Genomic DNA, 26,402 nt, shown 5'->3' on the forward strand with positions numbered 1-26,402 from the left:
CAATGTGCAGCATCATTCTTTATTATGAAGATAAACAGCAATCATGAGTGGGGGAAATACACAGAACAACTAATACTTCAGGTGGTTATGTTACCTGGCCTGCTAGCCAAAGGTAACTTTGGCTTCTTGGTCAGCCTGGCCTCCATCCCCAGTCATGGGCATGGCCTCAGGCTGGATAAAAGACAACCAAGATGATGTGGACATCCAAGGCTTCTTCTAGGCGATTTGTTTGAAGGCCTCCTCTGGGACCTTGCCCTCGTTCTGGAGGGAAGGAGTTGGGATGTCAGAAGAACCAGATCACAGTGTTTCATTCCCAGACCACCCAGCCTCCACCTTCTTGGCCTTCCTGAAGTCCCAGAAGCACCCATCTGTAACCCACTTAATGGATCCCAGACCTCACCTTGAGCATAGTGAAGACCTGACCAGCTCTGGTGTAGTTCCATTCGTTGTCCTGAAGGCACCTGGAGTGGGAGGACAGATGACTTCCATTAGTACCACAGTACAGAGACGCTGACCATGCGACGCTAAATATATGCCACCTTTTTGCTGGTATTCATGTACCACCAGTATGAGCACTATGTGTAATGATGAAGAAAGACCTAGGGAAAATGTCTATCACATCTGACACAAAATGTCATGCCCATTAGACTTCAAAACAGAAAATTGGAGTTCTCCAAAAGAACACAGGAACTTAAGATATTTTGATAAAGAAAAACATTTAAGAACACAGGAGCTTAATATACATTGATAAAGAAAAACATTCAAGAGGATAGATGGAAATTTTAAAAGTACAAGTTTCCAATCATTTTTATCGAACTATGATGCACATACCATTTTGTTATTATTATTTTTATGCACATACCATTTTTAAAATTGTTTTAATGTTTATTTATTTTTGAGAGAGAGACAGAGCACGAGCAGGGGAGGGGCAGAGAGAGAAGGAGACACAGAATCGGAAGTAGGCTCCAGGCTCTGAGCTGTCAGCACAGAGCCCCATGTGGGGCTCCAACCCACGAACCGTGAGATCATGACCTGAGCCGAAGTTGGGCTCTCAACTGACTGAGCCACCCAGGCGCCCCGGTGCACATAACATTTTAAAGCGTGCAATTCGGTGTTTTCTTAGTATATCCACAAGATTGCTCAACCATCACCACTATCTAATTCCCAAATAATTTTATCACCTCAAAAAGAAACTCCCTAGACATTAGACATGACTCGCTATTCTTCCCCTTTCCCCAGGCCTTGGAAACCACTAATCTGCTTTTGGTCCCTGTAGATTTGCCTATGCTGGACATTTCATATAGATGGAATCACACACTATGTGACCATTTGATGCTTGCTTCTTTCACTTAGCATAATGTTTTCAAGGTTCATCCATGTCATGGCATATATCAGAACTGTATTCTTTTTTATGACTGAATAATATTCTACCATATGGACATACCAGGATTATTTATCCATTCATCAGCTAAAGGACATTTGGGTTGTTTCTGCCTTTTGGCTATAATGAACAATGCTGCTATGAACATTCCCATACAAGTTTTAGAGTGAACATATGTTTTCACTTCTCCTGGTAGATCCTTAGGAGTAGAATTACTGGGTCATATGGTAACTCCATATTTAACATTTTGGGGAACTGTCAAAATGTTTTCCCCAACCACTGCTCCATTTTTCATTCTCACAAACAAATACATGAGAACTCCGATTGCTGCACATCCTCACTGACACTTGTTATCACTCGATTATTGATTAAAGCCATTCTAGTGGGTGTAAGTAGTAGCTCACTGTTTTTTTTTAATTTAATTTTTTTATTTTTTAAAATTTACATCCAAATCAGTTAGCATATAGTGCAACAATGACTTCAGGAGTAGATTCCTTAGCGCCCCTTACCCATTTACCCCATCCCCCCTCACACAACCCCTCCCATAACCCACAGTTTCTTCTCCATATTTATGAGTCTCTTCTGTTTTGTCCCCCTCCATTTTTCTTTTTTTTTCAATATATAAAATTTATTGTCGAATTGGTTTCCATACAACACCCAGTGCTCATCCCAAAAGGTGCCCTCCTCAATACCCATCACCCACCCTCCCCTAACTCCCACCCCCCATCAACCCCCAGTTCTCAGTTTTTAAGGGTCTCTTATGCTTTTGTTGTCTCCCACTCTGGCCTCTTTTTTTTTCCTTCCCCTCCCCCATGGGTTTCTGTTAAGTTTCTCAGGATCCACATAAGAGTGAAAACATATGGTATCTGTCTTTCTCTGTATGACTTATTTCACTTAGCATCACACTCTCCAGTTCCATCCACGTTGATACAAAGGGCCATATTTCGTTCTTTCTCATTGCCTTGTAGTACTCCATTGTGTATATATACCACAATTTCTTTATCCATTCATCAGTTGATGGACATTTAGGCTCTTTCCATAATTTGGCTATTGTTCAGAGTGCTGCTATAAACATTGGGGTACAAGTGTCCCTATGCATCAGCACTCCTGTATCCCTTGTGTAAATTCCTAGCAGTGCTATTGCTGGGTCATAGGGTAGGTCAATTTTTAATTTTCTGAGGAACCTCCACACTGTTTTCCAGAGTGGCTGCACCAATTTGCATTCCCACCAACAGTGCAAGAGGGTTAGCGTTTCTCCACATCCTCTCCAGCAGCTATAGTCTCCTGATTTGTTCATTTTGACCACTCTGACTGGCGTGAGGTGATATCTGAGTGTGGTTTTGATATGTGTTTCCCTGATAAGGAGGGACGTTGAGCATCTTTTCAGGTGCCTGTTGGCCATCCGGATGTCTTCTTTAGAGAAGTGTCTATTCATGTTTTCTGCCCATTTCTTCACTGGGTTATTTGTTTTTCGGGTGTGGAGTTTGGTGAGCTCTTTATAGATTTTGGATACTAGCCCTTTGTCCTATATGTCATTTGCAAATATCTTTTCCCATTCCGTTGGTTACCTTTTAGTTTTGTTGGTTGTTTCCTTTCTGTGCAGAAGCTTTTTATCTTCATAAGGTCCCAGTAATTCATTTTTGCTTTTAATTCCCTTGCCTTTGGGGATGTGTCGAGTAAGAGATTGCTACGGCTGAGGTCAGAGAGGTCTTTTCCTGCTTTCTCCTCTAGGGTTTTGATGGTTTCCTGTCTCACATTCATTTTGAGTTTATTTTTATAAACTTTATCCATTTTGAGTTTATTTTTGTGAATGGTGCGAGAAAGTGGTCTAGTTTCAACCTGCATGTTGCTGTCCAGTTCTCCCAGCACCATTTGTTAAAGAGACTGTCTTTTTTCCATTGGATGTTCTTTCCTGCTTTGTCAAAGATGAGTTGGCCATACGTTTGTGGGTCTAGTTCTGGGGTTTCTATTCTATTCCATTGGTCTCTGTGTCTGTTTTTGTGCCAATACCATGCTGTCTTGATGATGACAGCTTTGTAGTAGAGGCTAAAGTCTGGGATTTTGATGCCTGCTGCTTTGGTCTTCTTCTGCAAAATTACTTTGGCTATTCGGGGACTTTTGTGGTTCCATATGAATTTTAGGATGGCTTGTTCTAGTTTCGAGAAGAATGCTGCTGCAATTTTGATTGGGATTGCATTGAATGTGTAGATAGCTTTGGGTAGTATTGACATTTTGACAATATTTATTCTTCCAATCCATGAGCACGGAATGATTTTCCATTTCTCTATATCTTCTTCAATTACCTTCATAAGCTTTCTATAGTTTACAGCATACAGATCTTTTATATCTTTGGTTAGATTTATTCCTAGGTATTTTATGCTTCTTGGTGCAACTGTGAATGGGATCAGTTTCTTTATTTGTCTTTCTCTTGCTTCATTGTTAGTGTATAAGAATGCAACTGATTTCTGTACATTGGTTTTGTATCCTGCAACTTTGCTGAATTCATGTATTAGTTCTAGCAGACATTTGGTGGAGTCTATCGGATTTTCCATGTATAGTACCATGTCATCTGCAAAAAGTGAAAGCTTGACTTCCTCTTTGCCAATTTTGATCCCTTTGATGTCCTTTTGTTGTCTGAGTGCTTATGCTAGAACTTCCAACACTATGTTAAACAACGGCGGTGAGAGTGGGCATCCCTGTCGTGTTCCTGATCTCAGGGAAAAAGCTCTCAGTTTTTCCCCATTGAGGATGATGTTAGCTGTGGGCTTTTCATAAATGGCTTTGATGATGTTTAAGTATGTTCCTTTTATCCCGACTTTCTCAACTATTTTTATTAAGAAAGGGTGCTGAATTTTGTCAAAGGCCTTTTCTGCATCGATTGACAGGATCATATGGTTCTTATCTTTTCTTTTATTAATGTGATGTATCACGTTGATTGATTTGCGAATGTTGAACCAGCCCTGCATCCCAGGAATGAATCCCACTTGATCATGGTGAATCATTCTTTTTATATGCTGTTGAATTCGATTTGCTAGTATCTTATTGAGAATATTTGCATCCATATTCATCAGGGATATTGGCCTCTAGTTCTCTTTTTTTACTGGGTCTCTGTCTGGTTTGGGAATCAAAGTAATACTGGCTTCATAGAATGAGTCTGGAAGTTTTCCTTCCCTTTCTATTTCTTGGAATAGCTTGAGAAGGATAGGTATTATCTCTGCTTTAAGCGTCTGGTAGAACTCCCCTGGGAAGCCATCTGGTCCTGGACTCTTATTTGTTGGGAGATTTTTGATAACCGATTCAATTTCTTCGCTGGTTATGGGTCTGTTCAAGCTTTCTATTTCCTCCTGATTGAGTTTTGGAAGCGTGTGGGCGTTTAGGAATTTGTCCATTTCTTCCAGGTTGTCCAATTTGTTGGCGTGTAATTTTTCATAGCATTCCCTGATAATTGTTTGTATCTCTGAGGGATTGGTTGTAATCATTCCATTCTCACTCATGATTTTATCTATTTGGGTCATCTCCCTTTTCTTTTTGAGAAGCCTGGCTAGAGGTTTGTCAGTTTTGTTTATTTTTTCAAAAAAGCAACTCTTGGTTTCATTGATCTGCTCTACAGTTTTTTTAGATTCTATATTGTTTATTTCTGCTCTGATCTTTATTATTTCTCTTCTTCTGCTGGGTTTAGGCTGCCTTTGCTGTTCTGCTTCTATTTCTTTTAGGTGTTGTTAGATTTTGTATTTGGGATCTTTCTTCCTTCTTGAGATAGGCCTGGATTGCGATGTATTTTCCTCTCAGGACTGCCTTCGCTGCATCCCAAAGCATTTGGTTGGTTGTATTTTCATTTTCGTTTGTTTCCATATATTTTTAAAATTCTTCTCTAATTGCCTGGTTGACCCATTCATTCTTTAGTAGGGTGTTCTTTAACCTCCATGCTTTTGGAGGTTTTCCAGACTTTTTCCTGTGGTTGATTTCAAGCTTCATAGCATTGTAGTCTGAAAGTATGCATGGTATAATTTCAATTCTTGTATACTTATGAAGGGCTGTTTTGTGACCCAGTTTGTGATCTCTCTTGGAGAATGTTCCATGTGCACTCGAGAAGAAAGTATATTCTGTTGCTTTGGGATGCAGAGTTCTAAATATATCTGTCAAGTCCATCTGATCCAATGTATCATTCAAGGCCCTTGTTTCTTTATTGACTGTGTGTCTAGATGATCTATCCATTTCTGTAAGTGGAGTGTTAAAGTCCCCTGCAACTACCACATTCTTATCAATAAGCTTGCTTATGTTTATGAGTAATTGTTTTATATATTTGGGGGCTCCCGTATTCGGCACATAGACATTTATAACTCTTAGCTCTTCCTCATGGATAGACCCTGTGATTATTATGTAATGCCCTTCTTCATCTCTTGTTACAGCCTTTAATTTCAAGTCTAGTTTGTCTGCTATAAGTATGGCTACTCCAGCTTTCTTTTGGGTTCCAGTAGCATGATACATAGTTCTCCATCCCCTCACTCTCAATCTAAAGGTGTCCTCAGGTCTAAAATGAGTCTCTTGTAGACAGCAAATAGATGGGTCTTGTTTTTTTATCCATTCTAATACCCTATGTCTTTTGGTTGGTGCATTTAATCCATTTACATTCAGTGTTATTATAGAAAGATACGGGTTTAGAGTCAATGTGATGTCTGTATGTTTTATGCTTGTAGCGATGTCTCTGGTACTTTGTCTCACAGGATTTCCCTTAGGATCTCTTGTAGGGCTGGTTTAGTGGTGACGAATTCTTTCAGTTTTTGTTTGTTTGGGAAGACCTTTATTTCTCCTTCTATTCTAAATGACACACTTGCTGAATAAAGGATTCTCGGCTGCATATTTTTTCTGTTCAACACATTGAAGATCTCTTGCCATGCCTTTCTGGCTTGCCAAGTTTCAAAAGAGAGATCAGTCACAAGTCTTATAGGTCTCCCTTTATATGTTAGGGCACGTTTATCCCTTGCTGCTTTCAGAATTTTCTCTTTATCCTTGTATTTTGCCAGTTTCACTATGATATGTCGTGCAGAAGATTGATTCAAGTTCTGTCTGAAGGGAGTTTTCTGTGCCTCTTGGATTTCAATGCCTTTTTCCTTCCCCAGTTCAGCGAAGTTCTTAGCTATTATTTCTTCAAGTACCCCTTCAGCACCTTTCCCTCCTCTTCCTCCTCTGGAATACCAATTATGCGTATATTATTTCTTTTTAGTGTATCACTTGGTTCTATAATTTTCCCTTCATACTCCTGGATTTTTTAATCTCTCTATTTCTCAGGTTCCTCTTTTTCCATCATTTTATCTTCTAGTTCACCCATTCTCTCCTCTGCCTCTTCAATCTGAGCTGTGGACGTTTCCATTTTATTTTGCATCTCGTTTAAAGCATTTTTCAGCTCCTCCTGACTGTTCCTTAGTCCCTTGATCTCTGTAGCAAGAGATTGTCTGCTGTCCTCTATACTGTTTTCAAGCCCAGTGATTAATTTTATGACTATTATTCTAAATTCACTTTCTGTTATATTATTTAAATCCTTTTTGATCAGTTCATTAGCTGTTGTTATGTCCTGGAGATTGTTTTGAGGGGAATTCTTCCGTTTGGTCATTTAGGATAGTCCCTGGAGTGGTGAGGACCTGCAGGGCACTTTCCCTGTGCTGTGGTGTATAACTGGAGTCCATGGGCGGGGCCAAAGTCAGCCCTGATGTCTGCCCCCAGCCCACAGCTGGGGCCACAGTCAGACTGGTGTGTGCCTTCTCTTCCCCTCTCTTAGGGTTGGGATTCACTGTGGGGTGGCATGGCCTGTCTGGGCTACATGCACACTGCCAGGCTTGTGGTGCTGGGGATCTGGCGTATTAGCTGGGGTGGGTAGGCAAGGTGCACGGGGGCAGAAGGGGCATGCTTAGCTCGCTTCTCCTTAGGTGATCCACTTTAGGAGGGGCCCTGTGGCAGCGGGAGGGAGTCAGACCCGCTGCCGGAGGGGTGACTCCGCAGAAGCACAGCATTGGGTGTTTGCACGGAGCAAGCAAGTTCCCTGCCAGGAACTGGTTCCCTTTGGGATTTTTGGCTGGGGGATGGGCGAGGGAGATGGCGCTGGCTAGCGCCTTTGTTCCCCACCAAACTGAGCTCTGTCATCCCGGGGCTCAGCAACTCTCCCTCCCTTTGTCCTCCAGCCTTCCCGCTTTCCGAGCAGAGCTGTTAACTTATGACCTCCCAGATGCTAAGTCCCGCTTGCTTTCGGAACACACTCTGTCTGGCCCCTCCGCTTTTGCAAGCCAGACTTGGGGCTCTGCTTGGCCGGCGGGCCGCCCCTCCGCCCCGGTTCCCTCCCGCCAGTCTGTGGAGTGCGCTCTGCCTCGTCGCCCTTCCTACCCTCTTCCGTGGGCCTCTCGTCTGCACTTGGCTCCAGAGACTCTGTTCTGCTAATCCTCTGGCGGTTTTCTGGGTTATTTAGGCAGGTGTAGGTGGAATCTAAGTGATCAGCAGGACGCGCGGTGAGCCCAGCATCCTCCTATGCCGCCCTCTTCCCTGTTCCTCCCCCTCCCTGTTTTTATATTATTTTTGTTTCCCTTCCCTTATGTTCATCTGTTTTGTCTCTTCAGGTCCTCATATGGGTGAAGGCATATGAGTTTTGTCTTTCTCTGACTAATTTCACTTAGCATAATACCCTCCAGTTCCATCCACGTAGTTGCAAATGGCAAGATTTCATTCTTTTTGATTGCCGAGTAATACTCCATTGTATACATATACCACATCTTCTTTATCCATTCATCCATCGATGGACATTTGGGCTCTTTCCATACTTTGGCTATTGTTGATAGTGCTGCTATAAACATGGGGGTGCATGTGTCCCTTTGAAATAGCACACCTCTATCCCGTGGATAAATGCCTTGTGGTGCAATTGCTGGGTCATACGGTGGTTCTATTTTTAACTTTTTGAGGAACCTCCATACTGTTTTCCAGAGTGGCTGCACCAGCTTGCATTCTCACCAGCAATTCAAAAGAGATCCTCTTTCTCTGCATCCTCGCCAACATCTGTTGATGCCTGAGTTGTTAATGTTAGTGACTCTGACAGGTATAAGGTAGTATCTCATGGTGGTTGTGGTTTGTATTTCACCGATGATGAGTGATGTTGAGCATTTTTTCATGTGTTGGTTGGCCATCTGGATGTCTTCTTTGGAGAAGTGTCTATTCATGACCTTTGCCCATTTCTTCACTGGATTATTTGCTTTTTGGGTGTTGACTTGGGTTCTTTATAGATTTTGGATACTAACCCTTCATCTGATGTGTCATTTGCAAATATCTTCTCCCATCCAGTCAGTTGCCTTTTAGTTTTGCTGATTGTTTCCTTCACTGTGCAGAAGGTGTTTATTTTGATGAGGTCCCAGTAATTCATTTTTGCTTTTGTTTTCCTTGCCTCTGGAAACGTGTTGAGTAAGAAGTTGCTGTGGCCAAGTTCAAAGAGGTTTCTGCCTGCTTTCTCCTCGAGGATTTTGATGGCTTCCTGTCTTACATTGAGGTCCTTCATCCATTTTGAGTTTATTTTTGTGTATGGTGTAAGAAAGTGGTCCAGGTTCATTCTTCTGCATGTCGCTGTCCAGTTTTTCCAGCACCACTTGCTGAAGAGACTGTCTTTATTCCATTGGATATTCTTTCCTGCTTTGTCAAAGATTAGTTTGCCATACGTTTGTGGGTCCATTTCTGGGCTCTCTATTCTGTTCCATTGATCTGAGTGTCTATTCTTGTGCCAGTGCCATACTGTCTTGATGATTACAGCTTTGTAGTATAGCTTGAAGTCTGGGATTGTGATGCCTCCTGCTTTGGTTTTCTTTTCCAGGGTCGCTTTGGCTATTCGGGGTCTTTTCTGGTTCCATACAAATTTAAGGATTATTTGTTCTAGCTCTGTGAAGAATGCTGGTGTTACTTTGGTAGGGATTGCATTGAATATGTAGATTGCTTTGGGTAGTATCGACATTTTAACAATATTTGCTCTTCCTACCCAGGAGCATGAAATCTTTCTCCATTTTTTTGTGTCTTCTTCAATTTCTTTCATCAGCTTTCTATAGTTTTCAGTGTATAGAATTTTCACCTCTTTGGTTAGATTTATCCGTAAGTATTTTATGTTTTTTTGTGCAACTGTAAATGGGATCGATTCTTTGATTTCTCTTTCTGTCACTTCGTTGTTGGTGTATAGGAATGCAACCGATTTCTGTGCGTTGATTTTATATCCTGAAACTTTGCTGAATTCATGAATCAATTCTAGAAGTTTTTGGTGGAATCTTTTGGGTTTTCCGTATAGAGTATCATGTCATCTGCAAAGAGTGAAAGTTTGGCCTCCTCCTGGCTGATTTGGATGCCTTTTGTTTCTTTGTGTTGTCTGATTGCAGGGGCTAAGACTTCCAATACTATGTTGAATAACAGTGGCGAGAGTGGACATCCCTGTCTTGTTCCTGACTTTAGGGGGAAAGCTCTCAGTTATTCCCCATTGAGGATGATATTAGCGTTGGGTCATTCATATATGGCTTTTATGATCTCGAGGTATGCTCCTTCTATCCCTACTTTCTTGAAGGTTTTTATCAAGAAAGGATGCTGTATTTTTTCACATACTTTCTCTGCATCTACTGAGAGGATCCTATGGTTCTTGTCCTTTCTTTTATTGATTTGATGAATCACGTTAACTGTTTTGTGGATATTGAACCAGCCCTGCATCCCAGGTATAAATCCCGCTTGGTCGTGGTGAATAATTTTTTTTTAATGTATTGTTGGAGCCGGTTGGCTAATATCTTGTTGAGGATTTTTGCATCCATGTTCATCAGGGAAATTGGTCTATAGTTCTCCTTGTTAGTGGGGTCTCTTTCTGGTTTTGGAATCAAGGTAATGCTGGCTTCATAGAAAGAGTTTGGAAGTTTTCCTTCCATTTCTTTTTTTTTTTTTTTTTTTTTGGAACAGTTTCAAATGAATAGGTATTAACTCTTCCTTAAATGTTTGGTAGAATTCCCCTGGAAAGCCATCTGGCCCTGGACTCTTGTTTTTTGGCAGATTTTTTGATTACTAATTCGATTTCCTTACTGGTTATGGGTCTGTTCAAATTTTCTATTTCTTCCTGTTTCAGTTTTGGTAGTATATATGTTTCTAGGAATTGGTCCATTTCTTCCAGATTACCCATTTTATTGGCATATAATTGCTCATAATGTTCTCTTATTATTGTTTTTATGTCTGTTGTGTTGTTTGTGATCTCTCCTCATTTATTCTTGATTTTATTTATTTGGGTCCTTTCCTTTTTTTTTTCTTTTTGATCAAAATGGCTAGTGGTTTCTCAATTTTGTTAATTCTTTCAGCGAACCAGCTTCTGGTTTCATTGATCTCTTCTACTGTGTTTTTGGTTTCAATAGCATTAATTCCTGCTCTAATCTTTATTATTTCCTGTCTTCTGCTGGTTTTGCATTTTATTTGTTGTTACTTTTTCCAGAGCTTTAAGGTGTTAGGTTAGGTTGTGTATCTGAGATCTTTCTTCCTTCTTTCGGAAGGCCTGGATTGCTATATAGTTTCCTCTTATGACTGCCCTTGCTGCGTCCCAGAGGTTTTGGGTTGTGGTATTATCATTTTCATTGACTTCCATATACTTTTTAATTTCCTCTTTAACTGCTTGGTTAGCCCATTCATTCTTTACTAGGATGTTCTTCAGTCTCCAAGTATTTTTTCCCTTTCCAAATTTTTTCTTGTGGTTGATTTCGAGTTTCATAGCATTGTGGTCTGAAAATATGCACGGTATGATATCAATCTGTTTATACTCGCTGAGGGCTGATTTGTGTCCCAGTGTGTGGTCTATTCTGGAGAACATTCCATGTGCACTGGAGGAGAATGTATATTCTGCTGCTTTAGGATGAAATATTCTGAATATATCTTTTAAGTCCATGTGGTCCAGTGTGTCATTCAAAGCCATTGTTTCCTTGTTGATTTTTTGGTTAGATGATCTGTCCATTGTTGTGAGCGGGGTGTTGAAGTCTCCTACTATTATGGTATTACTATCGATGAGTTTCTTGATGTTTGTGACTAATTGATTTATATATTTGGGTGCATCCACATTTGGCACGTAAATGTTTACAATTGTTGGGTCTTCTTGGTGGATAGACCCCTTGATTATGATATAATGCCTTTCTGCATCTCTTGATACAGTCTTAATTTTAAAGTCTAGATTGTCTGATATAAGTATGGCTACTCTGGCTTTCTTTTATTGACCATTAGCATGATAGATGGTTCTCCATCCCCTTATTTTCAATCTGAAGGTGTCTTTAGGTCTAAAGTAGGTCTCTTGTAAACAGCATATAGATGGATCTTGTTTTCTTATCCATTCTGTTACCCTATGTTTTTGATTGGAGCATTGAGTCCATTGACGTCTACAGTGAGTACTGAAAGATATGAATTTATTGCCATTATGAAGCTTGTAGAGTTGGAGTTTCTGCTGGTGTTCTCTGGTCCTTTCTAATCTTTGTTGCTTTTGGTATCTATCTACCTATCTATCAATATAGATATAGATATAGATATAGATAGATATATTTTCATCTTTTCTCCCCTCAGAGAGTTTCCCTTAAAATTTCTTGCAGGGCTGGTTTAGTGGTCACAAACTCCTTTAATTTTTGTTTGTCTGGTAAACTTTTTATCTCTCCTTCTATTTTGAATGACAGCCTTGCTGGATGGAGAATTCTTGGCTGCCTATTTTTCTGATTCAGCACATTGAATATATCCTGCCACTCCTTTCTGACCTGCCAAGCTTCTGTGGATAGGGCTGCTGCAAACCTGATCTGTCTTCCCTTGTCGGTTAGGGACTTTTTTTCCCTTGCTGCTTTCCTGATTCTCTCCTTGCCTGAGTATTTTGTGAATTTGACCATGATACGCCTTGTTGATGGTCGGTTTTTGTTGAATCTAATGGGGGTCCCCTGTGCTTCCTGGATTTTGATGCCTGTGTCTTTCTCCAGGTTAAGAAAGTTTTCTGCTATGATTTGCTCACATAACCCTTCCAGCCCTATTTCTCTCTCTTCCTGTTCTGGGACCCCCATGATTCTGATGTTGCTCCTTTTTAATGAGTCACTGATTTCTCTAATCCTTAAATCGTGCTTTTTTGCCTTAATATCACTCTTTTTTTCTGCTTCATTATTCTCTGTAAGTTTGTCCTCTGTATCGCTGATTCTCTGTTCTGCCTCATCCATGCTTGCCTCTGGTACATCCATCCTTTATTGCAGCTTAGTTATAGCATTTTTAATTTCATTCTGGCCATTTTTTACTTCTTTTATCTCTGCAGAAAGGGATTCTAATCTATTTTCGCCTCCAGCTAGTATTCTTATTATCGTGATTCTAAATTCTGGTTCCGACATCTTGCTTGTATCTGTGTTGGTTAAATCCCTGGCTATTGTTTCTTCATGCTCTTTCTTTTGGGGTTAATTCCTTCATTTTGTCATTTTGAAGGGACAAAAGGAATTAATGAGGTAGAAATATTAAAGTTTAAAAAATATTAAAAATATTAAAATTAAAAATTAAACACACACACACACAAATTGAACAAATGATTCTAGATCATAGGTGTGTTTTGGTTTGGGTGTTGAAAGTGGTTTGACAGATTATCAGGGAAAAAAAGGGTTGGGGGGAGAAAAAAAAGGAAATCGTTTGAAAATTTGAAAAAAAATGAATACACTGAAGTAGACTAAAATAGATGATGGGGGTAAAATATAATTTGAAAAATATACACAAAAGTAAAGAATATAGCAGAAAAAATTAAAGAAAAATATTTTTAATAAAAATTAAAATAAATATGATTTTTTTTATTTTTCTGTATTCAAGAAAAAACAGAAGAAACTAAAAAGAGAAAAAAGATAAAACAGAAAAAAAGGAAATCATTTCAAAATTTGAAAAAGTGAATACACTGTAGTAGACTAAAATAAAATGATGAAATTAAAATAGAATTTGAAAAAAATACACAAATCAAAAAATATAGTAAAAAATTAAATAAAATATTTTAATAGAAATTGAAAGTAAGATACAAGTTTTTCTCTCTGCATTCAAGAAAAAGAAAAGAAACGAAAAAGAGAAAAAAAGAAAAAGAAAAAAAAATAAAAGGATTTTTTTTTGAAAATTTGAAAAAGTGAATACACTGAAGTAGACTAAAATAAAATGATGGAAGTAAAATAGAATTTGAAAAAAATTACACAGAAGTAAAAAATATAGTAATAAAAATTAAATAAAAATATTTTTTATAAAAATTGAAAATAAAAATGATTTTTATCTCTTTCTGTATTCAAGAAAAAGAAAAAAAAAGTGTAAAGGAGGAAAAAAAGGAAGGAAATTGAATAGATAAACCTAATAGATTGAAGTAGGACTGAAATTACTTTGTTTTCCCCTAGAAGTCAGTCTATGTAGCACTTTATAGTCCATTAACTAAGCCAGCGGTGAGACTTGTGTTCTTGAAGAGCAAGGTTGACCCAGTTAGGCGGGTTCAGTGTAACAGCTCCGCTTTCCACTAGATGGCTCTGCTAGCCTACTGGGGTGGATTGTTGTGGCGCTTGTAGGTGTGTATTCGCATGTGCGGGAGCGATGAAAATGGCGCCACCCAGCTACCCAGTCTGTTCTCTTGGATCAGGAATCGTGCACCCATCCTCTGTGTTCAGCTTTCATCCACTCCTGGCTTTTTCACTCTCTGTGACCAGGCCCCAGACAGTACCTCTCTCCTGAGTTTTGTCTCAGATGCGGCTGTTTTCCCCGGCCCCTTACTTCTGAAGGACTGCGATTTTTGACCCATTCTGCCCCTCTGCAGGAGGGTCTCACCAAGCAATGGCCGAATTTTGGCTGCACCTAGGAACTCTTGCTGGACCCTGCTGCTGCCAGTGCCCCAAGACTGCGGCCAGGTGCCAGCCCGCCCCAGGAAAAGCTTGCGAGATAGTGTAGCAGCAGCGTTTCAGGAGTTATGGAAAATCACAACACACATCTGGCACCAGGCTTCACCCTTAACGACCTTGTTCCAGCACCAGCGAATGTGGCCATTTTCTGTGGTCTGCTGGGACCAGATGGCTTCAAACTGTCTCTACCAAATGTCCTTCCATGGAACCTCTTTTCCCCATGTGGACTGAGAACCTCCCGGACCCCACTCTGTTCCTGGGGATTCGCCCTTCCCACCAGAGCACCGCCAGGTATCGAGCTGAAGAGTTGCAGATTTTGCACTCCCCTTGTTTACAATCTTAATGGAATTTAAACCCTCTCCTTTCTCCTTTCTCCCTTTTTAGTTTAGTCCTTGCGGCTGTTTCCAATTTTCCACTTTCTCTCCAGCTGCTTTTGGGGAGGGGTACTTTTCCCATATTCTCCTCCCCCCGCCCCAGTCTCCATCCTCTCTCCGCCTGCAAAAGCCATTCCCTACCCTCTGCAGCTTCTCGCTCCCCAAATTCACCTCTCAGCGCCATGTACCTGCTGAATTCTTTGGTTCAGGTTGTGCAGATTGTTGCATTAATCCTCCAGTTTTCTAGGTGTGTAGGATGGTTTAGTATTGGCCTGGCTGTATTTCATGGACGCAAGACACACAAAAAACTTCCATGCTGTTCTGCCATCTTGGCTCCTCCCTCACTGTGGTTTTTACTCTGCATTTCCTTAATGACTAATGGTGTTGAGAGGTGTTTCATGTGCTTATTGGCCCCTTGTATATCTTCTTTGGAGAAATGTCTATTAAGACCCTTTCTCCACTTTTTAAATTGGGTTGTTTGTCCTTTTATTGTTGATCTGCAAGGGTTCTTCATATATTCTTGTCAGATATGTGATTGGCAAATATTTTCTCTCGCTCTGTTGGTGGGATTTTTACTCTTTTGATAGTGTCCATTGGTACACAACAGCATTTAATTTTGATAAAGTCCAATGTATCTATTTTTTTCTTTGGTTGCTTGTGCTTTTGGTGTCATATATAAGAAACACTTGCCTAATCCATGATGACTTACGCCTATGTTTTCTTCCAAGATTTTTATAGTTTTAGCTCTTACCTTTAGATCTTTCATCCATTTATAGGCTATGTTTGTACATGATGTGAATCAGGGGGTCAAAATTCCTTGTTGTGCATATTTCTATCCAGTTGTCCCAGCACCATTTGCTGAAAAGACTATTTTTCTTCCTACCAGATTATTTTCCAACACTCTCATTTGACAGTCAATTGGCCATAAATGTGAGGGTTTATTTGTGGACTCTCCATTCTACTCCATTGATTCATGTACTGTCCATCTGCCAGCACCACACAGTCTTGATTACTATAGCTTTGTAGCAAGTTTTGAAATTGGGAAGTGTGAATCCTCTAACTTTGTTCTTCTCTTTCAAGATTGTTTTGGCACACTTACGTATGAACTTTAGGATAACCTTGTCAATTTTTGCAAAGAAGGATTTTGACAGGCATTGTGTTGAATCTGTAGATTTCTCTAGCTATTACTGCCATCTTAACAATATTAACATATTTAGCAATATTCCAACCCCATGGAAATGGGGTGTCTTTTCATTTATTTAATTTTTTTCAACAACGTTTTATAGATTTAGGAATATAAGATTTGTGCTTCTTTTGTTACATTTGTTCCCATGTATTTTACTACTTTGATGCTATTGTGAATGGGCTTGTTTTCTTAATTTCATTTTTGGACTCCTCATTGCAAGTACATAGAAATACAAATGAGTTTTGTGTATTGGCCTTTTATCCTGCAACCCTGCTGAGTTTGTGTATTAGTTCTAGTAATTTTTTTGGTGGATTCTTTCAGATTTTCCATATATAAGACAATCTCATTGAGCATTATACTGTTTTTAAACTCTTCACATGTATAATAGTATGATTCCTTTTCCACGGGTCCACTTTTTTTTTTCTTTTGGAAGCTAACTCTCCAAAAAGTTATTTTTCCAAATTTCCTGTGAGTTTCTTTGATTCACTGCCTCCCCCCTCCCCAAGTTGCTGTCCAACCCACCCTTATTCCCATGCAAACCCAACACTCACTTCTGAGACCACTCGAGTTTCATCCCAGACTGAGTGGAGAAAGCCTGCACCATTTCCTGCTGCTCCTGGGAGAGGGTGGGCATGGAGCTGGAGGTGGGTGTAGGCACTCGGATGGAGAATGCACTCTGAGTCTCACTGGGGGTGGCCTCTCTCACAAACAGCTCATCATTCACGATGCATATACTGGAGGGAAAATGTGCCCTCAGGCAACTGAATGGATGTACAACTCCACATCCCTAACAATGATCTCACTCCCACTGCCACTCAGCAACCAGATTCTTTCCATACCCCTACTGTGCCTGTCCTCCAGATTGCTTGGCTGGTACCTCTACCCCTCCCAAAGAGACCACTTTTGCAGAGACTATCTACCAGCCTCAGTAGATATACACTTACCCTGCAGCCCAGGGATGAGTTTACACTCACATTTATCCCTTATAATAGCCCAAGGGAGTGGACAGTCTAATCCCCATTTTTCAGGGAAGGCAATGAGTCACAGAGAGGTCATGTGACTTAACCAAGGTCATACACACCTAGAGAATGCTGGGGCCAGGAAGAGAACTCAGTGCTCTAACTCCAGCGCCCATGCTCTTAACCACCAGACTAGACTGCTCCTTGGATATCTACCTGTTGGCTTTCCACAATACTGAGAAAACCAAGATGTCTACACCACCATGCTCCTACACCCCTGGGCCTGGGCTGGGATGGCATTCCCACCTACAACATAGTACTCACCTGGAATTGCTGGCAGGGGTAACAATGAAGGTCCGGGTGAAGGCACGAACAGAACCCTGAGATCTTCCTTCCACTTTAAAAACAAACAACAGTACTCCCTTAGAGTCACACATGCTTCACATGCTCACACAGTGTTCTCCAGTCAGGGTATGCCTTGATACTCATGCTGGGAGGGACAATTGTTCATTGGGATCCATGGTGTCTGGTATGGAGATGGCAACAGTAGGAGCAATCTGCTCCCAGTGATAGGGCCTCTACTATGTCACAGGTGCTGTGACAAACTCTTCACAAGTTCACTTGATTCATTTTCCGCAGCTGCCCAAGAGGTGGGTATTATTAGCCCCATTTTGCAAACAAGGAAACTTAGAGGTTAAGTAACTGCCCCAAGTAGTTCTCAGAGTAAGGATCTGAGATGACAGCTATCAAACTCCACAGACTGTCCCTAGTGCCAAAGCTGTGTGTGGCATACAGGCATAGACCCAGCTCAGACCAGGTTGGCTTGGGGGCAGAGTGGAGGCAGGAGAACACAGCGGGAATAGGAATGGAAGGAAAGGGATCAGGGAAGCTAGGAGAGTTATCAGAGGGAGTTCAGCCAGCGGGGAGGGAGCACTGAGGCATCTGGAAAGGGGCTCTACACACACTCACCTTCCTTGAACACCCCATTGACAGAGAAGCAGAGCATCATCTCCTAAAAGGGAAGAGCCCAGGTGCTAAAGTCACCTAAACTTCCTACCCAACTGTGGCTTTCTAGGACTGCCCTTGGGAGGAAGCAGGTGCTCACCGTCTGGAACCACATGTCCACCACAAAGGAGCTGAGGTCATGCTGAGTTTTGGGCAGCATACCGAGGGAGCACACAATGTCACGTTTTGTATGCTTCAGCAGCTGAACCCACAGGCCTACGGGAGGAGGAGAAGCAAGCGAAGGTCAGGGCTTGCCACACCCTGGGCCCTATAATTACTCCTTCACATCCCCTTTCCCTGCCCAATCTTCCCCCATCACACGCACAGGGGTCCTTGAGCTTCTTCATATTCCTGCTTTCCTTGAAGTACCCACACAAGCTGCTTCTAGGAGAGAAAGAGGAATAGGAGGTGATGGTCTGGCCAGTGTGGGTGTTTCTAGGAGCTGCCCTGTGTCCACTGGGGAGCCACATGACCCAGAAGCAGAGTCTGAGCTTTGCTACTCACGGGGCTTGGTCCTCCGGGTTGAAGGGAATGGTCAGGGAGAAGCAGGCCTCATGATGGTAAGCACCGAGGAGACCCTGGTGGTCTCCAGAGTCGTACATCAAGTAGTACCTGTGGGGGAGTAATAAGGACAGTCTGTCTCTGTGGTCTGGACCCAAAGTGAGATTTTGAATACGCAGTCAGCAGTCCTGAGGTTGGGTGGCCTCATCTATCCTAGCCTTCCACTTCCCTAGATTCCCAGGTGTACTTACTGCTGCAGGAATTGCAAGACTAGACTCTTCAGTATCTCAGATCCTTTGTAGCTTTCCTGGAATCAAAAGACTTTTGAGACTATGTGGCTGATAAAGCTTCCCTCTCAATACTCCAAATGTCATTTGATCATTTTTCCTCACCTTGCAGGGCTTTATTAAGTAGGGTGTATCAATATCAAAAGTAACTGGTGGGGATAACTCCTGGCCATCCTGGAGAGGGGAAGAGGAAGTCAGCAGTGGAGCCCAGGGAGGTGGCCCTGGATGTTCAGGGTTGAAAAGATGAGCCCAAGAGAGGGTGAGGGTAAGAGGTCAGCTCTGAAAGGGCACTGGAATTTACATGAACAAGATTACAGTGGGTGTCTTCATCATGAGGTCCTGGAAGTCTCTATTATTGTATGCAATGTGTGTGTGTGTGTGTGTGTATGTGTGTGTGTGTACACACACATGTTTGTGGACATTTTTTCCAGAGAGTATACTCATGTCTTTTACAGGAGTCCTGGTCCCCTAAAATGGGTAAGGGTATGACACAAACATATAATCTAGGTAAGACCCAAAGGGCTTGAGGGTAGGTGTGGAGGTGATCAATGTTAGTAAAAGACAATGATGAATGTAGGCACTTACCAGACGTAACAACTTAGGAAAACAATCCTTGATGGCACTGTCCAAAACCCAAAATAGAAAGAAGTGACTGATAGGTCAGGATTGCAAAGCCTGCCTCCTTCCCTTCCCCCCTACCTCCTCTCCTTCTCCTTTCCACTGGGTAGCTCCCACCTAGACTGCCCTCACTCCCTTCTTCAGTGACCCAAGAAGCAACCTTTGGAGTCCAGGGTCCACGGCTACCTTCCCTTCTCTACCTCCCTTCCTTCCTCCAGGTTCCCATTGAAGGCTCTGGAGAAAAGAGGAAATGGGGTGGGAGCGCAGGGCTCTGCTACCTCACTAAGGTCCCAGCATTCCTCAGGACCACGACACCCCCAGGGATGACCCGAGATGCTGAGGCAGGGAGGTCAGTGAGGCAAGATCCAGGTGGCAGGGAGGGAGAGAGAGGAGGAGGAAAACAGAAGATAGGGTGAAGGTAGGAGGGGAGGGTGGACAGAGACATAGGGGAGTAGAGACAGGGGAGGAAGAGAAAGCAAAGCAAAGGGAAAGGAAAAAAAAAACCTATACTATGGTGGTGGGGGCCAGGGAGGAAGAGAGAAGAAGGGGGAAATGGCTCCCCAGCTGCAGCCCTTTCCTTCATCTGCTCTGGTTGGCCTTGGCAGCTGAGGTAGAGATGGAAAACATGCAGGTGTTGGGCTGGGGGCCCATTGGATGCTGGTTGAAACTTTGTCACCTGTGTGAACTCAGCTTGACTTGGCCATGGGGAATGAGGCAGCCACGGGGGCAGGACACCTTCCCCAGAAGGAGTAGAGGGTCAGGCCCCAGGTCAGCATGGGGCTGAGGGCCTGTGACCCCCTCTTATGACCACCATCTTCCCTTCTGATGGCACCTGTGCACCTGTGTCTGTCTCAGTCAGTTCCCAGCCTGAGGATTCATACTTGTGCTGGGCTACCCAGGGCTCCTCTGAAGGAACAGCCAGGATGATGTGACGTGTTGGGGGGCGGTGGGTGAGGAGGGGGCAGTGCCTCTGAGAATCCTGTCCTTCTGTCTCCTCAAGCACCTCTGCTCTCTGCCTTCCATCCCTGCTTCAGGAAGCCTCTGCTCATTGGCAGTCTCAGGCCCCTTGACTCAGGGAACTCCGGTTTCTCCCAAAGAAGGCCAAGCTCCTGGCATTGGGTCAGAGGAATGGATTTCATCATGGCAGCCATTCACAGCCTCATCCCTCAGCATGGGGCAGGAAAGCCACCACGGCAGCCTGAGATTTGAGGGGGAACCATTCTGGAGCAAGGGAAGGAGGTCTCCTCTCAGAACCAGGGAGGGAAGTGCCATCTCAGCAGGAAGTAGGAAGGCCTGTCTCAGCCTGATGCCCTGGGCTGGAGGAACCTTCTCAGTCCAGGGCACCAGAATCTGGCTCAAGGTTGATCACTCCTGGCCCTGGTAAGGAGGAGAAGCCCTTCTTCCTAAAGAACATGCTTGGAGGGCATGCTAATGAATGCTGAATGCAGAGAGGTGGAAACAGACCCCAGAACAGGAAACAGGTGAGCAGGTCAGAGGAAGGAAATTCCTTACAGGTGAGGGACACATAGGAGAAGGTGGAGCCTCAGGTCCTTCCAGAGGACCAGGGTTGCAGCTTCCTGCATACATACGTTCTCAGGGACAGTTCAGGCTCCCAGGGGGCAAAGGTTCCCAGGCAGGGTGAGAGGGGTTCACACTGACCTTATGTAGGAGGACTGGTCTGGGAAGGTGTCGCACAAGGGGTTCCCGTCTAGCCAAAGTTCCTCAAGCATCAGCCCTTTCATCTTGTTTAACTCCCACACCAAGGTCAGCTGAGAAATATGGGGAGGAAGCTGGGAAGGAGTCCCAGGGAAAGAGAGACACGTGGGCCCTTGCAACCCCAGCCCCCACCCTTCTATAGGTACCTTCTCTTGCCTACTGTCATCACTCGGATGAGCACTACCACCCACTGTCACCCCCAACTTTGATCTGGCTCCCTCTTCCCACCTCATTTTTGGAGAGGTTCAGGATCTTGACTGTGGGGACCATCTGTATAATGTCAGACAGGCCATCCAGCTTGTACAGTTTGTTGTTGCTCAAGTTCAAGGACAACAGCTTTTGGTGAAGAAGAGTTAGAGTGACAGTTACTATCTAGGCCTCAGAGACAAATCTGTCCTCCACCCCATGAGTTCCACCCCTATTATTGATAACAGTACTGGGACTAAGGCCTTACCTCAGGGAAATTCTCTTCAATGATCTGCAGGGTGGCAGCCATGCAGTTTCTTCGATTCAGGATTATATCAATATCATGGCCCACCAAGTCTTCAGGAAGCCAAGAGGAGGCAAACAGAAGGCTGAGAGGGGTCCAGGGCCAGCATCAACCCCTCCCCATGTTACCATTCCTCAGTCTTCCTCCCAGGCAGATCCCTGTGCCCTCACCTGCCCTAGCATTACTGCTATCAACTGTACCTGGGTCAAAGCGGAGACTCTGGAGGTCAAGAGCTTCATGGGAGACATCATAGCGTTTGTGCATGGTCAGCTGCAGAGAAAGGCAGAGAAAGCCACTCTGAGGCTCTGGTAGGGATAGGAAAATCGGGGGCTGGAGGAAGAGGAGGTGGGTCTGGGTGTGGGCATGCAACGGGCCTTGAGTCTGCATTACCTTTAGCTGCTTCATTTCTTTTGGCTTCAACTTATACCGCACAGAGTAGGGTACATTAGAGGCAATGACAAAGATCGATATCTGCAGGGAGGTGAGGTGCTCCGGTAAGCACCAAGAACCCTGATTCCAAAGAAGACCACCAGCCCCTGGCCTTTCCTCCCACCCCGGGGACTAGGTACAGGTAATGCCCTCAAAACATACCTTTTGGTTCTCCTCATCACAAATCTTGTAGCTGACATCTTTCAATGCAGAGGCAATGCTGGCATCCTGGACAAAGAACCGAGCCTGGTTTTTCACGTAGTGAAACTACAGGAGAGGGAGGCAACAATAATTTTGAAGGATAGAGTCTTCCTGCTCTGTGGGCTCCTCCCAGTCCCCCCCCCACTTCCCTTTGTCCACTCATCTGGCTTCACCATCCTCCCTTACATCCACTGGAGTGAAGGGGACACTGCAATGGCTCTGGATTGAATTCACTAGCCATGTCTTGTCATACTTTCCCCCATAGGGAATCTAGAGATGAAAAGAAGGGATGGGAGGAGAGACAACATGGAATTAAAGCTGGAAAACAGACCCAACAGTGTTCTTTTCCAACCCTCTACTGAGCTGTACAGGGCTTCTAAAGAAGGGACCACTAGCATTATTTCTTATTTTTGTGCGAAATATGGATTTCCTAAACCCTCTTTCTCTCCATTGGAAAGCTCTCCTCCAAATAATTGATGTAAGGTTGTTTAATGTGGTCTTCCTTTTGTAGGGTTCCAGGATATTCTATCTAATGCAGATCTTGCCAAGACACTCACGGTGACCTTGAACCAGCTCCCTGGGGTTCCATCTTGTGTATTCTCCCCCATTTGTCTCTTCAGAAGTTTTCTATCTCTCCACACAGCAATATGGATATGGCCTTCATTATGCCATTTTGCTCTCCTCTTGTTGTGTCGGGTGCTATAGGGAGTGCTGCAGAGGGTAAGTGGAGAGAGGGAGGGTGGCCATAAATGCTAAGAAAGTCTTCGTCTATACACCCTCACCTCTCTGTCACCAGGACTACAAGTAGGATTGCTCAACCATTATTCCACTTCTAGCGTTCTTCAGTTTTCCAGTGAGAGAAGAAAAAGAAGACCAAAGGGGAGTGAAAGGGTTGCATAGTCCCAGGGGCTGCTACATGCAAACCAGGCTGCCTGGTCACTTACTGTCTTACTTGGGGGTACTCCTGGACATTCCTCATCATCACAGTTCCATCATCCTCCTGGTGCTGTGAAAGCTGAGGGTCATATCCATCCCGTTCATCATGGGGATTCCTCTTGCCAAAATTACCTCGGAACGAACTCCAAATTTTCTTTCGTCCTTGATGTGAACTACCACCACCATTGGGTTCTCAAAAGGGGAACAAAAATACAAGTTTGAAGACACACCAGTGGTCCACGTACCATGTACCACATCTTAAGCTAACACCATGGTAGGGCAAGCAAAATGTCAACCTGCCCTAAGGGTCCAATCCCACAAACCCCAGAAAGGAAACTCCTCTGCTTGTCTGGATAGGAAAGCCTTATTGGACAGATGGCACTATCAGGGGAGGAATCTTGGGGGAGGAGGAGGACATGACCAAGGATGAGCAGGGGAAGCGGAAACTGTATTGAACCTTTTAAAGAATGATGCAGGATTTATTTTAAAAAAAGCAAACAAACAAGGCAAGAAAACAACAGAGATGTGTGCATCCATGAGTTAGATTGGAAACCAGCCATACATCAGGAAGACATCTGAATTGTCCCTGCTCTCAGGCTTAACAACCACACCAATACCACAAAGGCAATCTCTCTCCCACTTCCCAAATATAATCAGCCACCAAACTGAGCCCACTGACAATCAGCAAGCTGCATTTCCTTTGCTGGTGTAGTACAAGCTTTAATGTCAGGTGAGACTGATGTAACAGCCTCCTAAGTTGTGCCTCTCCCTCCAGACTTGCTGTCAACAATACTCAGTTTGAAATATCCAGAGTAAGCTTTCTTTTTGCCCAGCCTGAAATACCTTCAGCTCAAGAGACAACTTTTCCTAAACTCAGCTCCTCTATAACAAGGATCTAAATGACAAACTGGAGGGGCGACTGGGTGGCTCAGTCGGTTGAGTGTCCGACTTCATCTCAGGTCATGATCTCACAGTCTGTGAGTTCGAGCCCTGCGTCGGGCTCTGTGCTGACAGCTCAAAGCCCAGAGCCTGTTTCAGATTCTGTGTCTCCCTCTCTCTCTGACCCTCCCCCGTTCATGCTCTGTCTCTCTCTGTCTCAAAAATAAATAAAACGTTAAAAAAATTAAAAAAAATAAATGACAAACTGGAATGATATGTCAACTACCATTTCCAAGTGTGTAGGGATTCTTCTTTTTTTCCTTCTATTATTGATTTCCAATTTAGGTTCATTATAGTCAGATAATGCACCCTGTGTGGTTTCAATTCTTCTAAAATTTGTGGAGGTTTGTTTGGTGGTCTAGAAGATGATCTAGCTTGATGAATGTTACATTGATTTGGGGGGGAAATGCACTCTGCTGTCATTGTGTGGAGTGCCCTATTTATGTAATATAGATCCTGTTAACTTATTATGTTATTCAGATGTCCTATATCCTTTCTGGTTTTGTCTCTAGTAATTTTATCCCTTGCTGAGTGGGGGGGGTGTTGAAGGCCCCCAACTATAATTACATACGTGGTTATTTCTTCTTTCAGCTCTATCAGGCTTTGCTTCATGTACTTTGAGGCTCTGTTGTTTGGTTCATACACTTTTAGGATCATGATGACTCCCCAGTGGATTGATCCTTTTATCATTATGTAAAGCCTCTTTCTGTCTCTTATCAATTTTCTTTGCTCTGATGCCTACTTTATTGAACATTGTAGCCACAGGTATACTTAGACCATGTCTTGGTGGTATTTCACCCTGTATTCACCCCTAGTTGTTGTATTGATGTTCACCCCTCCCCCCACAAATACTCCCTGCCAACATATATCATTCACCACGTAAATTATAGATTTGGGAGTTTTCTGGCATCTACAGAAATATCAGTCTCAATTCCCTCTCCCACAGTGGATTCACTAAGGGTATTTTATTTGTACCATGTTAAACTCAAACACTGTACCAGCAGATAATAATACTAGTGGTTTGGGTGGGCAGTAGGGGGAGGATTAAGGTAACCAGACTGGTAGAAACTAGCTTCCTTTTGGATTCTAATATTTAAGGCTCTCTTGGTTTGTGTGTTGTACATTTTGTACCTCAACTACTCCATGCTGTCTCAGGGCACGATTATGAGTAAAAATCTGTTGACTGCTGATTGCTCCCTGATGTAGTGATTACGACCAGGCCTCAGATTTACTCCTCTGGGAAGTCATTGCTTTCACTCTGTGGCCTTGCTGTCAAGACAATCCTGCTACTCACAACCTTTGGGTCTTTTCCTGTGTGGCACTGGAAGTGGAATTAAACATGGATAGAGCATTTGACCCAGAAATGCCAATGGCTCAGTCCTCAAAACTTGAAAGCAACCTGGAGTGCTCTCTCTCTCACACTCCATATCTAACAGATCAGGAAATTCTTTCACCCCCTCTCTCCAGTACATCCAGAATCTAGCCACTTTTTACCACCACCATTATTACCACCACCCTGGCCAAGACACCAACATCTATCTATCTCCTGGATTATACTGCCTTCCAGGTCCAGGTCACCAGCAGCAGAGCATAAGTCAAATCATTTGACTTCTCTGCTCAAAACAATGTAACAATGGTTTGATGTCATCAACATGTTAAAAGACCATGAGTTCATAATGATACTAATAACAACAAAGAGGAACCTTATTAATGACACTTGGAGAATGGCAGGAAACCAATCGGTTTTCCTGAAAATCCACCAATTAAAGGAAAAACTTAAATATTAAAAGGAGGAATAAGGGCCTGTGGTCAACGTATGGTGTATGGGGGCAGCAGAGTCATTTTTGAGAAGTGACATTACTTCAGAAATAACATCGACAATGGGAAAGTGTAAAAGTGAGCTAGCTAACAGCTACAGCAATCCCCAGACCGACCAGCTAATTTGGGTGCCTAAACAGGGACAGAGGCCTCCCTCATCAAGGTGATTCATACCAGAGCAACCTCGGGCATAGCCTTGTTTTGAGAATCTCACAGGACAGTGGGCACATGATTAAAAAGCCAGAGAAGGGGCGACTGGGTGGCTCAGTTGGTTAAGCATCCGACTTCAACTCAGGTCATGATCTCACGGTTGGTGAGTTCGAGCCCCGCGTTGGGCTCTGCACTGGCAGTTCGGAGCCTGAAGCCTGCTTCAGATTCTGTGTCTCCCTCTCTTTCTGCCCCTCCCCTGCTCGTGCTCTGTCTCTCTGTCTCTCAAAAATAAATAAACATTACAAAAAAAAGCCAGAGGGTCCACGTGCACACACACGCGTGTGCACATGCATATCCACTTACTGAAGGTTTGCATCTCAGCACGATCCCCGTCTTGCCGTCGCTCTGCCAGAATCAAAGGCAATAACACGAGTATCACAAATCAGTTGGTATCTCTCACCCAGGCTGCCTAAGTTACCCCTCAAGCTCCACCAAGTACTAACTGATCCTCCCATGGAGAAA

At 43.2% G+C, this 26,402-nt stretch overlaps 1 protein-coding gene across 1 annotated transcript; it reads right to left on the minus strand.

The window, feature by feature from the left end:
• LOC106974091 (nuclear RNA export factor 2-like) lies at nucleotides 1–26,402 on the minus strand. Its single transcript, XM_027053824.2, has 21 exons — nucleotides 26,244–26,402; nucleotides 22,982–23,165; nucleotides 22,595–22,748; nucleotides 22,224–22,307; nucleotides 21,999–22,103; nucleotides 21,798–21,878; nucleotides 21,608–21,677; nucleotides 21,372–21,460; nucleotides 21,146–21,253; nucleotides 20,861–20,970; nucleotides 19,169–19,205; nucleotides 18,689–18,757; nucleotides 18,548–18,603; nucleotides 18,300–18,407; nucleotides 18,121–18,179; nucleotides 17,896–18,011; nucleotides 17,760–17,802; nucleotides 17,115–17,187; nucleotides 16,383–16,565; nucleotides 401–461; nucleotides 1–261 (listed from the first exon to the last, which is right to left on the minus strand). The coding sequence occupies exons 1-21, from the start codon at nucleotides 26,254–26,256 to the stop codon at nucleotides 217–219; spliced, it is 1,848 nt and encodes a 615-aa protein (XP_026909625.1). The 5' UTR covers nucleotides 26,257–26,402; the 3' UTR covers nucleotides 1–216.

This window comes from Acinonyx jubatus, chromosome X (assembly GCF_027475565.1).
Source record: "Acinonyx jubatus isolate Ajub_Pintada_27869175 chromosome X, VMU_Ajub_asm_v1.0, whole genome shotgun sequence".
NCBI classification, from domain to species: domain Eukaryota; kingdom Metazoa; phylum Chordata; class Mammalia; order Carnivora; family Felidae; genus Acinonyx; species Acinonyx jubatus.